The sequence below is a fragment of the Poecilia reticulata genome, linkage group LG6, assembly GCF_000633615.1.
Source record: "Poecilia reticulata strain Guanapo linkage group LG6, Guppy_female_1.0+MT, whole genome shotgun sequence".
Taxonomy (NCBI): Eukaryota; Metazoa; Chordata; class Actinopteri; order Cyprinodontiformes; family Poeciliidae; genus Poecilia; species Poecilia reticulata.
This window is the reverse complement of record NC_024336.1, coordinates 28,568,068-28,581,358: the sequence shown is the minus strand read 5'-3', so window position 1 is coordinate 28,581,358 and position 13,291 is coordinate 28,568,068. Positions and strand designations below refer to the sequence as shown.

Genomic DNA, 13,291 nt, shown 5'->3' with positions numbered 1-13,291 from the left:
TTTGTTTTTTTTAAAAACCACCTTCGGTCCAGTCAGAGAGGCACTGCGGCACAGAGTTTCCAGTAACTTTAGGACAAGGGCCTGGCGTTTCTGGACCCAGTTTTGGGCTGCTTTTAACCCCGTTGCCTTGGCGACGACCTCCAGAGCTGGAGTGCAGTCTGACGAAGCCAGACCACAGACGTACAGGTAGAGGGAATCAGTGAATACTGTCTTCTGGTCCGATTTAGTCGTCCAGCGAGTTTTCAGATTGAATCTGAGAGAACAAACAGGGAATATATTGTTTGTTTGGCTGTCCGGGTCATAATGGCATAAAGTGATAATGAACTGAAATTACAGGCAATCCTGCGGCTCAAAATGGACACTACTGGAAGACATTATTAATCAATTTTAAATTTTATTTTCATTTATTTTAACAAGCAATGTCTTCTGTCATTATGCCTCCCTTTTGCCAAAGTCACTGCAAACATTTAGCATGCCAGTTTGCACCTGCTATTCAAATGTGCAAATTAAAGCCACAGAAACAAACAGCACCTGCTACCTAATTCTGGCTTAATAAATCTCATTTCAGGGGATAAACTATTACAATTTGCACATCCTCCTCCAATTATGTTGAACTTTCTGATGATCGACATATATTTTGCATATTCATGAAGGCAAACATGCTGAGTGAATTTGCACCTGCTATCTGCACCTGGTCTTTAGATCAGATTTGTGCGTGAAACCAAATTTGCAAACAAACTTTTTAAAGGTCTTTATGTTTAATGTTTTTGACCGAGTCATAGCTGAGCCGATCAAAGGGAACGTAGGTATGTAAAATATATTTTTCATACTTCTTCTTCAGGTCTGCATCACTGACATCACTGCTCGTCATGATCCTGAGTGCAGCCAGAAACTCCTGCACTGTGAGATGCAGGAAGCAGTAAGCGTTGACGACACCGCCACCACGACCTCTGACCTCCACCTGACAGGGAGAGTCACAGACATGTTGGTTTATGGTTTGAAGCTAATACACTGGAGTTAAAATGCATTGAAAATGATTTATGACATGCTGAACATAATGTCTGCAACAGATTGAACAGGAAGTTGTCATGGCAATTGAAAGGTTTTTACCACCAACTCCAGTCATTTTAAATGTTAACATTTAGTTTTCTTTATTGGTTAGTCATTTGCATCATTCACTTCCTCTAATTATAACCACCAACTGACAAAGTAGCAACACTGTTCACATGGTGAAAGATCGTCTAATAATGAAGCTAACAAAAAGAGTCAGTAAAGAATAGTATGGATTTAAACATTTTGTAGCTTATACCTTCCCAGTAAAAGGAGCAAAGTTACATTTCTCAAAAAATAAAATAAAATTACATCAGACACACATACAGAAATGATAGAATCACTTTTGACATGATCATTATCTGTAAGTCAGAATCATTTATATTAATAAAAAAAGAACTAATTAAACACTTTCTGTGTTTAATTTGATCCCCTGTTTGACACGACTTACTGAAAATTGTAACTTTTTAATGATATTTTAATTTAATGTTTGCTAAATGTTTGTACCTGATATTGATGTTCTGCATATGTAAAAAAGAAACACAACTTTGCAATTGCTGTGTTTCTATTAAATAGACATGTAAGTAAGCACATAAATGAGTGAATAAGTCATTAAAAACCACGACACGTCATCCTAACACTTCCTGTCGTCTTCTTCTTTGTGGTTTTCACAAGTGGCTCATGTGATGCGAACAGTGTTTCCTTTGATGTTTTGTTAAATAAACCAATTTTAATACAGCCAATAAAACCACATAAAACTTTTCAGTAAATCAAGTAAAACTTTTATATAAAATGTTGTTGTTTTTTTTCAAAATTGGGGTTTTTCCATTAAGAAAATTTATTTTCAAAATGTCAAATTGCGCAATTTTATGGTCAATGGAAACGCTGATACAGTTTTCACAATAAGGCTCCCCTTATAGATGGCTAATAAACAGTTCACCTACGTGTTATTACTTAATCTCTGAGCACTTTGTAAATAATTAATAACTGTTTATTATGCATTAAGGGTGAGAAGGAGATTAAATCTACCGGTTTCTTGCCAATTAGTGAGTCTGTTCACTTATATATTTTATCTAGAGTTTAATTTCAGACTACTTTGTAACCATAATAAGCATTTGTAAATGTAATTGTTTTAGCATGCACTCTCCTTCTCCCCCTTTAAAGTTAAAGCATAATAAAGTTATTAATAATCTATAAACTATTTATTAGCCCTGTTGTAAAGTTTTGTGCACATTTGCAATGGAAGAGCTCCAGAGAAGTGAAACCATGTCTGACCTGTGAGAAAAGTCCTGACTTGACTGAAGACTGTAAGGTTTGCAGAGGAACATCTTCATCCAAAAAGATGATCCTGCTCTCCTCCAAGCCTCTCCACGCCACCCGACTGAGCTCACACAGCTCAGCAGCAGGAAGACTCACAGTTTTCCATGCAAACTTGGCACTGCACAAAGAAACAAATACAAATTTGCTGACAATATAATACAGACCAAGTGTAGTTTTATGGAGATTTTAACTAAAAACCAAATGTTTTGTTTTAGTTTTTGTGTTGCTGTGTTTTCTAATCCTCGCCTTTGAGAAAATCCTGAGATCTCTGCTGCGTCATTTCCTCCGGTCTGATCCGGGTGCCGGTTAAGAAATGCAGCAACAGCAGCGAGGTAGATCTGAGTCTGGGTTGAAGGGATTTGTGCTGATGTGAAAGAAAACGTGGATCTGCTTTTTGCTCCATCCATTAATGTCTCCTCACTGTTTTCACCATGTTGTGCTTTTTGGGAGCGACTCTCATTGCCACCCATTCCATCAGGAGTTTGTGCGTCTTTTCTCTCTATTTCTAGAGGTTTTTTCTTTACTCCAACTGCTTTTTCTTCTGGCATCTTTGTCTTTTCTGCATGTCGGTGCAGTGAATGCTGCAGAAAGACGCAGCAGATGTTGCAGAGGGCCGGGAGGGAAGACATGGCCAGGAGGTGTCGGCTGGAGAAGAGGATTTCTGCTGCATCGGCTGCAAGATTTCCATCTGAACAGCAGAAAGGAGAAAATAACAAGTTAAAACAGATATTAATGCCCTGATATTTAAGAACTGATGAGGCATTTCAGAGTCAAGGATATATTTGGAAAAATCTTTGAATCTTTGGAAAAAGACTTGAGCAAATTGATTTGCTTTAGAATAAGTTAAGGTTTATGTAAATGATAAACTAATAACTAATTTGTGCAGCAGAAAACACCTATTTCACTCAGTAATATGCAAAACTATTGTCAATTTTTATCCATTGCATTTTTTGCAATTCTTTTCTTCATAATTTGTATCTTTACATTTAAATAAAATGTTAATAAAATGTATATTCATTTGAAAACTTTGCTGTTGATCAAATAATTAATTCTCTCACAAGGATAAAAAAAATAAATAGGAGATTTAGACAGTGCTGGTAGGTAACTCTTATTTTCTGCGTTCATTTCTCAAAATGTCAAGGTTATCTAGTTTCTAGTATAAATATCTTAGTACAATTAAAACAAGACAAAGTTAACTTAAAAGTAACTTTTAGCCAGAAATAACAGGCTGTTTTAAGTCAATAAATCCTTAATATTGATTATAATTAGTACTGTTTCCATTGACAGATTATTAAACTTATAACAAGACATTTTCCCATATTATAAGTGAAATAATCTGCCACTGGAAGTAGAAATTTTATATCAATATTGACAAATTATTGACTTAAAACAAACTGTTGTATCTTGCTTGAAAAGGTATCAGTTAGTTTTGCCATATAAAAAGATATTTGCACTAGAAACTAGAGAAAACATACTGGGTAAGAGTTTGTTTTTGCAGTGTAGAAGTAAATCCCTCATCAGGTTTTCAACTCTAGTAGAATGAAATGAATTAATATGAACCTTTTGCACTAAAGAAGTTGTTGACACACTCTTTGATTTCACGGTGGTCCCACGGCAGCAGCTGCCCCACTTTGTCGGACAAACCGTCCAGATCTACGACGTCGCGTATTCGACTGGTGACCAACACGGTGCTCCCTGCGAGAAGCCGCCGGCTCAGCAGCCCTGAGATGAGCTCTGCCACAGGCAGAGGTTTCTCTGAGTCCAGACGCTCGTTCTGAACTCTGTGTCTCTTTAGTTTTTTCTGGAACTCATCGTAACCGTCCAGCACCCAGCAGCTCTGCTCTGGATTGGAAAGGAGGTAGTCCACAACGGCCTGCTGCTCCAACAAAGAAAAGACGGTCATTTTTAAAACATTTAATCTGCTGTTTGCTACGTTCAAACGGTGTTTGAGGTGTTGTGGTACTTTTGCTTCATTGTCTCCATTAGTTGGGAGGTAGTGGTGAAACAGCAGCTCAGAGAGGGAGAGAGGGTCCGACAGGAGGTTGAGCTGACGAAGCTCCAGCAAGACAAACAGATGGGATGAAGGGACGGGGCCCTGGATGACATGGAACAATAAAAGCATGAAAACCTCCCATTACGGAACAGGAAACATAAAAACTGTCATCCTACCGAAGGAACAAAGCAATGCTTAATGAGTGAAGTAAATATAAACTTAGAAACTTCAGTTATTTTTGTGTGAAGCATCGTTTAAACCTTTTAACAATGAAAATAACAACTACAGCAAACCGAGCCGGAGAGACCATTTAGTTTTACTTTCATTTCAGCAAAAGTTTACAGCAAACAAACTGCAGATAGGCGCTTATACCCAAATGAATGTGTTTGCAGTTTTTATCCTGTACTTTCCACAGGGGCAAGTTGGGCAACTTTCTTAATGTAATTTTATTTTCTGTTTCATTCGCCCTGCAGGGCATTTGATTGGATTTATGGTTGGGCTGCTTTCTCACAAAGAATCCACAAATAAAAAGAAAAAATACTGCTTTTTATTCCTGCAAATCATTTTTATTTTACATTTCTCATGTCTTTATTGGTTACTGAAAGAAAATAATTCTGACTTTAATCTCAGAATTTCTATTCTGAAATTTAAAAAATGTCAGAATTCAGTATTTGAACTCAGAATTTTGACATTAAACTCAGATTATTTTTATTTTAATCTCAGATTTTTGATGTTTCCCATAACTCAGAAGATTAAAGTCAGAATTCAGAAGAAAAAAAATCAAAATTCAGGTATTTTTTTCCAGTGGCTCTAATCCTTTTCTGTAGTATTTATATTCCAGCAGCTCAAGAAGAACTTCATTTTAAATGCACATTAGTCATTTATAGTGAGTAAAATGAGAAAATTGAACTTACCAATCCTTTAGTCCACTGTTGCCCGATAAAAGACATCAGCAGAGTTTTTCCTGAGCCGGGTTGGCCGGCCAGAACCGTCACTTTTCCTGTGCATCCCTGAAGAAAACTCTCCAGAGTCAGTCTGGACTCTGGCCACCCGTCGTCACCGTCAGGCTCTAAAGTTGGTGAAAAATGATTGAGGGATTCATTTCAATAAATGTGGACTTTTCTCACTGATTAAGAAAGGAAGCAGGAAGTCAGTCCTGACCCGGTGTTCTGCCGCCTCTCTCTGCAGAGCTGGGAGTCTGATCCGGTCTGTCCCTGGCTCTGTTTGCAGTTCTGATGCTGACCCAGATTTTGTCCGGCTGCACATCCTTCAGCAGGCCCTCCGACAGACGCCTCCACCTCTGCTGCAGGGAACCTGCTGCTTCAGCCTTGTACTGCTCCCAGTAATCTGCAGGTAGGTTTAATTTACGAAACAAGCTGATCATTTAATAAACTGCAGGATCCAAACATACGACTGCAGTTTCACTTTCAGTTCTTTGGCCTTGAGGCAGGATGGATTCTCACACGTCTCTGCTTGAAATCTGAGTTAAAACCGATAATATAATGTTCAACAAAAATAAGCAGAGGTTTCAAAGCATTTTTCTTTAGAATGTTAAGAGCCATAACTTTGTTACTTAGTGTTTTAAATTCATAATATTTGTATTAATAAAGAGTAGAATATGGTTATTCTAAGACCTCATATTGACTGTTCAAAATCCAAAATAGACTTTTTATGTCAACTAAAAACATTGAGACAGAAAATCATAAATTATTTTGGTGATGCTAAATTTGTGCAAATGTCTGGGATACATGTAAATGAGACATTAAATACACATTTAGGGGAAAGTATGCCTGCATAAGATGGGGAAAATACCATCTGCTGAAAGCTGGAGGTAAGTCTGGCACAAGAAAAGAGAAAAATTAAGCAACCTGCTGTGATGTCACTGAAGTTATGATTCACCCAATCAAATCATTTAGCTTCTTTTTTTTAAAATGTGCAAACATTTTTGCTGCGGTAGATTACAACACATGCTGCAGCAGCCAGGAACTAAGCTAAGTTTATATATTTACATTTAAAAGCTGAGAGCATATGAAACCCAATAAATCTGATTCTTATCTTCATGTTTCATTTTCATGGACAAAATTGTAAAATACTGAAATTTTTTTTTTTTGAAAATTCAAACTATTAGCCACCAACCAAAATCAGACTCAACTATACTTGCACACAAGGAAGAAATTTGACTTCAGTTAAACTTTACTCTCAATAAAGACATTTTAATAAAAAAGAACAAAAATTATGAGAATCAAACAGGATTTACGGCAGCATCTTTCTATTCTTTCCTGAATTATTCAGAGACTTTCCTAAAGTTAGCTTCTGAATGTGACAGCAGCATAAATTTTAGGGTCTGGTGTGTGTGTTGTACCAATCCGTGGGCGTTTGGTGAGCTGCTCCTCTGCAGGCGGCGTTAACGGCTGCTGATCCGTCACACTGGAGGCTGCGTCTACCATGAGGAAGGGTGCAGAAGATGCATGAAATAAAATACTTCAACACAGACAGTCAGAGATGCTATAACAATAACAACAGGCCTGCAAGCGCCTGCAGAATATAGAACTATATCTCTTAGTTATTAGTTTAAGGTTTTAAATTAGAGTAAATTCCTGACATTAAACCAAAACCTTCAAACATCCTGAATATGTGCAGCTCTGTCCAAAAACAAACGCTGCTTTCATTTTCAATTTTTATACATTTTAATCGGTGTGAGTTCAGTAATATGAAACTTAATCCATTCAACAGAATTAATTAAGTTCTGTTAAACTTGGCAAATAGCTGAGTATTAAAAAAGAGCTACGTTAGCAGAAAGATCATGTGGAAATTTAAATAAGTAATACCAGGTTTCTGTCTGATCAGGTTTAGTTTGATTTCTGTTGCTTTTGACGTTTGCTGCACCTGTTTTTGTTCCGGTTAAACTTGTTTATAACTGAAAACTTAATTATGATCATCATCAATTACCTTCATTTTCCAAACATGATGTTCCGGTTGATAGATTATTCAAAGCATCATCTGAACAAGCAGAAAGAGAAGAATTAATCATTAAATAAATCATTTATTAAGAATTAATTATTGGAAAGAATATGTTCATATTTGTCTTCTTTACAAAAGCAATTCAGATCTAATTTAGCTCCCAAAAAGAAAAGTCAAGTGTGGATGTAATTTTGTCCCTGTGCAGAAAGCAGATCTGTCTGCAAAGGGAATCAGAGGAAATAAATGTTGGCATTATAAATAGGACAGAACTGGCAGCAGCTGATGAAGTTTTATGGCGATACGTTTATTTAGCAAAATGAGATGTTAAGCAGCTTGTCTTAAAGCAACACAGTGTTAAAATTCACAGTCTTGATCCCAGTGCAGATGCACTATTCAGAATGGGAATGTTTTAAAAGTTCCTTCAAACATCTGACAGGACTTAATGTTCCACACAAACCAACCTGATTTGTGTTAAGACCAACATGCGACATTTTCGACTTGCCAGCGACTTAATACAACATGAAGTGTTCAGATTTAAAACAACAGGCATTAAATGGCCCAACGTTGGAACCAAAACAAGATTACGTCAGTTTATCAGAAGGACCAGCTCTGTGTCCAACCTGGTGCAGTTGATGTGAGACAGGTGAGACAACATCACTGTTGGACAATGTCTCCCCCTCAAACAGTGCATGAAGCTGCTGCTGCACTGTTTCAGTGAAAAACGGCTTCATCCATGGTCCACAGCGTTATTGCAGATCCTTCCTCCCTGCAGCTGTTATATTTTATGACCATCGCTGCTCCCAACAAACTTAAGCTCAACAAATGTTTACATTCCTGCTATTATTTATACAGTTTCTCAAATATTTCCATATATTCCATATATTGTTTTAATCATCCTACTCAGTTGCCTGTCTATTTTAATGAAAGTAAACAATTTGTAATCTCTGTACATAATTTGTTTCATGTGCTGTAAATCTGCTCTTTCTGTAGAGTCTCATAATCTTACTTTCTGTTTTTAGATCTTCATCCGAGTGCTAATCTGCATGCTTCAACTTGTCCGTCGTGTTTCTGCTGGCACACCTGAAGGACAATAAAGGCTCTTTCTATTCTACTCTATTCTGAACTGATACACGCAAAGGTTTTGGTTTTCTTCTTGAACAATGTCACTAGGTGTTGTTTCATGAAGGGTAGAAATGCAGCCAAAGATATCATTAACATAATACTACAGTATGACTGGTCTCAGATCCGCCGCAAAACACTCACACAACAATCATCTGCCAAAAGCACAGCTAACGCTAACATGAAGCAAAACTACTCGCTATCTTGTGGTTTTACTGGCTACCTTATAATCGTGCAACCAATAATATCAGAGACCAATAATATCAGAGACCAATAATATCAGAAGCCCACCACACACCACACACCACACCACAATTTACCTGTGTAAATATCTTATTACACTTGAAATAAGACAAAACTAACTTAAAAGTACATTTTCAGCAATATTTAGGAGCTTTTATAAGTCAATATTTTCTTAATGCTATTTTTTAAAGTACTAAAAAATAACACTGGCATGTTCCCATGTTATATTTTTCTTATAACATGGGAACATGCCTTGTTAAGTAAAATATTGTACGAGAAACTACTTGCAAATTAAATCTGCCTGTTTACCAAATAATATTCAAATCAGACAACTTCTTCTGAGTGTTCAACTTTCTTATCTGTAAATGAATAATAAAAATACTTATCATTTAATAATAAATGCACTAACATAAATTATGATAATAAAATAGGATCAAACTGTCAAAGTCAATAAATTTCCATGTACACAAACACAAATCTCCCCCTTGTTTTTCTAATTTTTTAGATTATTTTTATTTTTGCACAGTTTTTGTGTGGATGAAAAACCAAAGTGCATAAAAATGTTTTGGTTTTTCCCAGATATCCGTCTATGTGTGGACCAGGTTTCAACCTTCAGAGGTTTGAACTAAATGAAGTCTGGAGAGGATCACGACTTTCCAATCAAAACGAAAGGAAAAACACAACAAGAACCTGACATAGGTATGTCAAAGATCAGCTTTATAAAAGATTGGCAGCAACAAGGAATTTCACTGAGCCAGGCTCTCTTGCCACTCCCTAATCGGTTTGGTTAGAAAAAAGAAAAACACTTCCGTGTCAAAGAAGCTTGTAGCACCGCTGCATATCTTTGACTGTGAGGTGGTTTCCTGTATATTTTTTTTTATTTTTTGCAGGCTGCAAAGCTGAGTTCAGATCTTTTTCCTTCAGTCAACAATATTTAAACTAACCACTAATTATGCAAATCGGTCATCCAAAAGTTACTGTTTAATATTCACAGAGGTGGATAAAAAAAATGTATTCAAGGAAAAGTAGCACTACTTCAACATATTTTTACTCAAGTATAAGTAAAAAGTAGCCATCCAAGAAATTACTCAAGTAGAAGTAAAAAAAAGTATTTGGTAAAAAGTTTCTTCAAGTACTCAGTAACTGATGAAATTATTCATAATACTTAAAAATTACATCATCAGACACACCAAACTATAAAGTTACGTGGAAGTTTTGGTATTTTAAGGACCAAAAATACAATAATTCATATAAAATAAAAACCTAACAAAATCAGACACATTTTTTTTTTCCAAATCAGTTTCTTTCAATAAAAAAAACTTTAACAAAAACTGCAGGTCTGTGTTTGGTGAACCTTTGGTTAAAACATGTTTGTTTTTCATTCAGTGGGTAGAAAATCCAGACATTTTACTCAAGTCGGAGTAGAGATACTTTATAATGAAATTACTCAAGTAAATGTCTGAGTAAATGTAACGATTTTCTCCCAAACTCTGCATACTCACTGCATTCATATCCAGCCACCGACATGAGCTTCGACTCCAGATGCATGGGGATGCCCTCACACAGAAGGCAAACCCTCTGAAGGAAGTTGCTGCATTCTGCAGTGTTGGCGTGTCTGAAGTACTGCAGCATGGCTTCGATGTGGTCCGATGGTGCAGCCAAACCGCCGGTTGTTTGTGTGCTCAGCCACACGGCACCGCCCGGCACCGTTTGAATAAGCTGCATTATGACCGAGTCCAACTGACAGCGAAGGATGGCGACCAGCTCTGAGTATTCCTGAGCCAAGACGGAGTTTGGATTTCCATCGTCAGGGTCGAGCTCCTCATCCATGATCTGACTCCATCAGCTGAAGCACAAAATCACACGATAATTAGAAGAAAAGATACAAATCCATGTTTTCCGATCAGTGGTTGCACCATACAAACTGTAATTGCAACAAATTTTCCCAAACAGCAACACTCTTCTGTGTGGAAGTTGATACGGTGTGAAGGAGACTCAAAAAAACTGTTTTTAGTATCTCAAATGTATTAAAAATGAGGCCAGTGGAAGAATAAAAGATGTAAAACTGAAGGGAAACTGTAAAAAAGAGATTAGGTGACAGGCTAGGAAGGTAAAGTTTTTCTGTTTTATTTTTTTTAGAATTAGAATTTTTTAGAACACTTTTAAAGCTCATCTTAAAACCCATCTATTTTACTTGGCTTTCAACTCCAGCGGGATCTAGTTTTAAATTGTGTTTGTTTTTTAAACTGTACGTTTTTATTTTTTTATTGTTATGTTGTGTTTTAATGTACAGCACTTTGTCTCAGCTGTGGTTGTTTTAAAGTGCTTTGTAAATAAAGTTGATATGGTGTAGAATAGTCCAGTGGAAATGCCAGCAGAAATCTCACTGTTATAGCTTGTCGCAATAAGCGATAAGTAAATTTATTGCATCATAAATTAAAGTTTTTGAGAAATAATTAACAGAACAAGCAACTTTATTAAAACTAATGTTTTGCTAAAGTATCAGTCTGACTTAATGATTTTTCTTAGGGAGAACTTGCAAACTGTTTAAATCTATATCAGTAGGTCAGAAATTAACCACAAAACAATTTGATTAGTGCACTTCTAATCATATTACTATCATAATACCCGCTTTAGTTAGAAACAACAACGATATTGTAATATAACCCACTTATTTGTCGAAAACATTTATAAGAAAAATTCAAACAGGAAGCAGACCACGTGATCCATATCTTTGTCTGAAATAGTTAAATTAATCTGCAGTCAGGAAGTTTAAGTTTTTGGTTCTGTTTTGTTTTTATTGCTAATTTATAGTAAAACTCAGTTTGGTATTTTGGTCGTTAACAGTTTGTGCTAATTAAGTTCTGCTTGGTTATATTTAAGGGGGTGCGGCGGGTTTGCGCGCTGCGTCATGCGTATTAATGCAAATAGCTCACATAAAACGCTCTAATATCAATTAGAAATACTCGTGTTTGTCTCTTATGACATATAATCCAGGGCGTTTTCACTGAGCCGGTCGGATCTCTTCAGGGACACATGCAGACTCTACATGGCTTTGTCCGTGTCCTGAAATAACTCACAGCCGAGGTCGACTGAGGTAACGATCAGCAGAGTTCTGCGTCATTTCCAAGCAGCCCGCTGAAACAGCTCGGGCTCAAACAGCCTCAGACTGCAGCTGCTTCTCCACTTTTCACCTGCTGGGAATAAACCTGAGAATCAGGAGAAGAAGACTTACCACCAGCTCCTGTCGCAGACCGCTCTTCGCTGCAGTCAGGCTCTTCGTTTCTTGAAAACGAAACCACGCAAAGGCTGAGTTTGGCATCATTTTTGGTTTCGTTTCTTTACCAGGGCAGAACTCCGGGTGTTTTAAGGAGGGATAAGGGGCATAGCAGGTCTGGACTGGGATAAACTCTTTATGCTCCAACTGTTCTGATCCAGTTGGATGGTTCTGGACTTGATCCCAGTCTGTAACAGGGTTCTAATGGTTCTGTGGTGGTTCCTTAAGACGCAGCTCAGACCTTATCGGCAGCTTCTTTCTGTCTGCAGTGAATTTTAGAATAACTTTACGTTATTTCTGTCAGGTGTCTGTCAGCAGGGAGAGTGAGTGAATAAAAGGTTAAGTTTAAAGCTGTGCAGGACGGATACTATGGAGGACCGATGCTGCCAATATTGGTTAGATAATAAATAAATGACTTGATGAAGTAATTAATGTACCAAATTTGGCATACAAAAATAAGAACTTTCCGAAATTGTTTTTTAAAAATTTGTTGTGGACCTGGATGCTTTTATTTATTAGTTAAGTGGAAGACATGCAGCCCAGAATTAAACCAGGCACCTCCTCCTCTACTACTGAACTGTATGGCAAGCCCTTTCACAACTTATTTGACTATGCAGTGGGACATAAATACTGCCTGTCGCAATAAGAAATCAATCATAAATTGAAATGTGCTTGATAACCTCCATTCTGGTGACGAATATGTTTTGAAGGGCAATTTTGTTTGCAGAGACTTCATAATCCAATTAATTTATTGTGTTGGTTGTAATAATAATAATAATAATAATAATAATAATACATTTTATTTCAAAGGCGCCTTTCTGGCACTCAAGGACACCGTACAAGAGTAAAAAATAGTGACAGAAACAAATAAAATATAACAATTAAAAATAGATAGAAATAAATAAAACAAAACAATGTATCTATATAAAATCTATGTAAAATCAGGCATGTGGAAAAGGCAGATCTAAAAAGGTGTGTTTTGAGTTCGGTTTTAAAATGTGATAATGACTTTATGTTTCTAAGRYATGGTGGTAATGAGTTCCAGAGTTGGGGAGCAGAGCGACTGAAAGCTCTGCTCCCCATGGTGGTGAGACGGGCAGAGGGGACAGTGAAATGGATAGAGGAGGATGATCTGAGGGAGCGAGAGGGAATGGCAATATGAATAAGATTTGAAAKATATGGTGGGGAGAGATTGTAAAGGGCCTTGAAAGTGTACAGAAGAATTTTGTAATCTATGCGGAACTTGGTGGGCAGCCAATGGAGTCTGTAAATGTAAATTGGGGTTTTATGCATTTTAATGTTTTTGGTTGCTGTGTTTTACTTTGGAT

The 13,291-nt window shown here is 36.9% G+C and overlaps 1 protein-coding gene across 2 annotated transcripts in view; it reads right to left on the bottom strand.

Annotated features, from left to right (window-relative positions):
* The window catches only part of nlrc5 (NLR family, CARD domain containing 5), a 33,057-nt gene extending 20,345 nt beyond the window's left edge, over positions 1-12,712 (bottom strand). For both annotated transcript variants that reach the window (XM_008412667.2, XM_017305091.1), the window contains exons 1-12: positions 11,922-12,712; positions 10,189-10,532; positions 7,313-7,363; positions 6,726-6,803; positions 5,525-5,710; positions 5,278-5,432; positions 4,334-4,465; positions 3,931-4,246; positions 2,617-3,058; positions 2,326-2,488; positions 831-961; positions 22-253 (exon numbers count right to left, since the gene is read on the bottom strand). In XM_008412667.2, the coding sequence (XP_008410889.1) occupies positions 22-253; positions 831-961; positions 2,326-2,488; positions 2,617-3,058; positions 3,931-4,246; positions 4,334-4,465; positions 5,278-5,432; positions 5,525-5,710; positions 6,726-6,803; positions 7,313-7,363; positions 10,189-10,516 (2,214 nt within the window). In that variant the 5' untranslated portion in view covers positions 10,517-10,532; positions 11,922-12,712. The remainder of the gene's footprint in view (positions 1-21; positions 254-830; positions 962-2,325; positions 2,489-2,616; positions 3,059-3,930; positions 4,247-4,333; positions 4,466-5,277; positions 5,433-5,524; positions 5,711-6,725; positions 6,804-7,312; positions 7,364-10,188; positions 10,533-11,921) is intronic.
* Between the last annotated feature and the right edge of the window lie 579 nt (positions 12,713-13,291).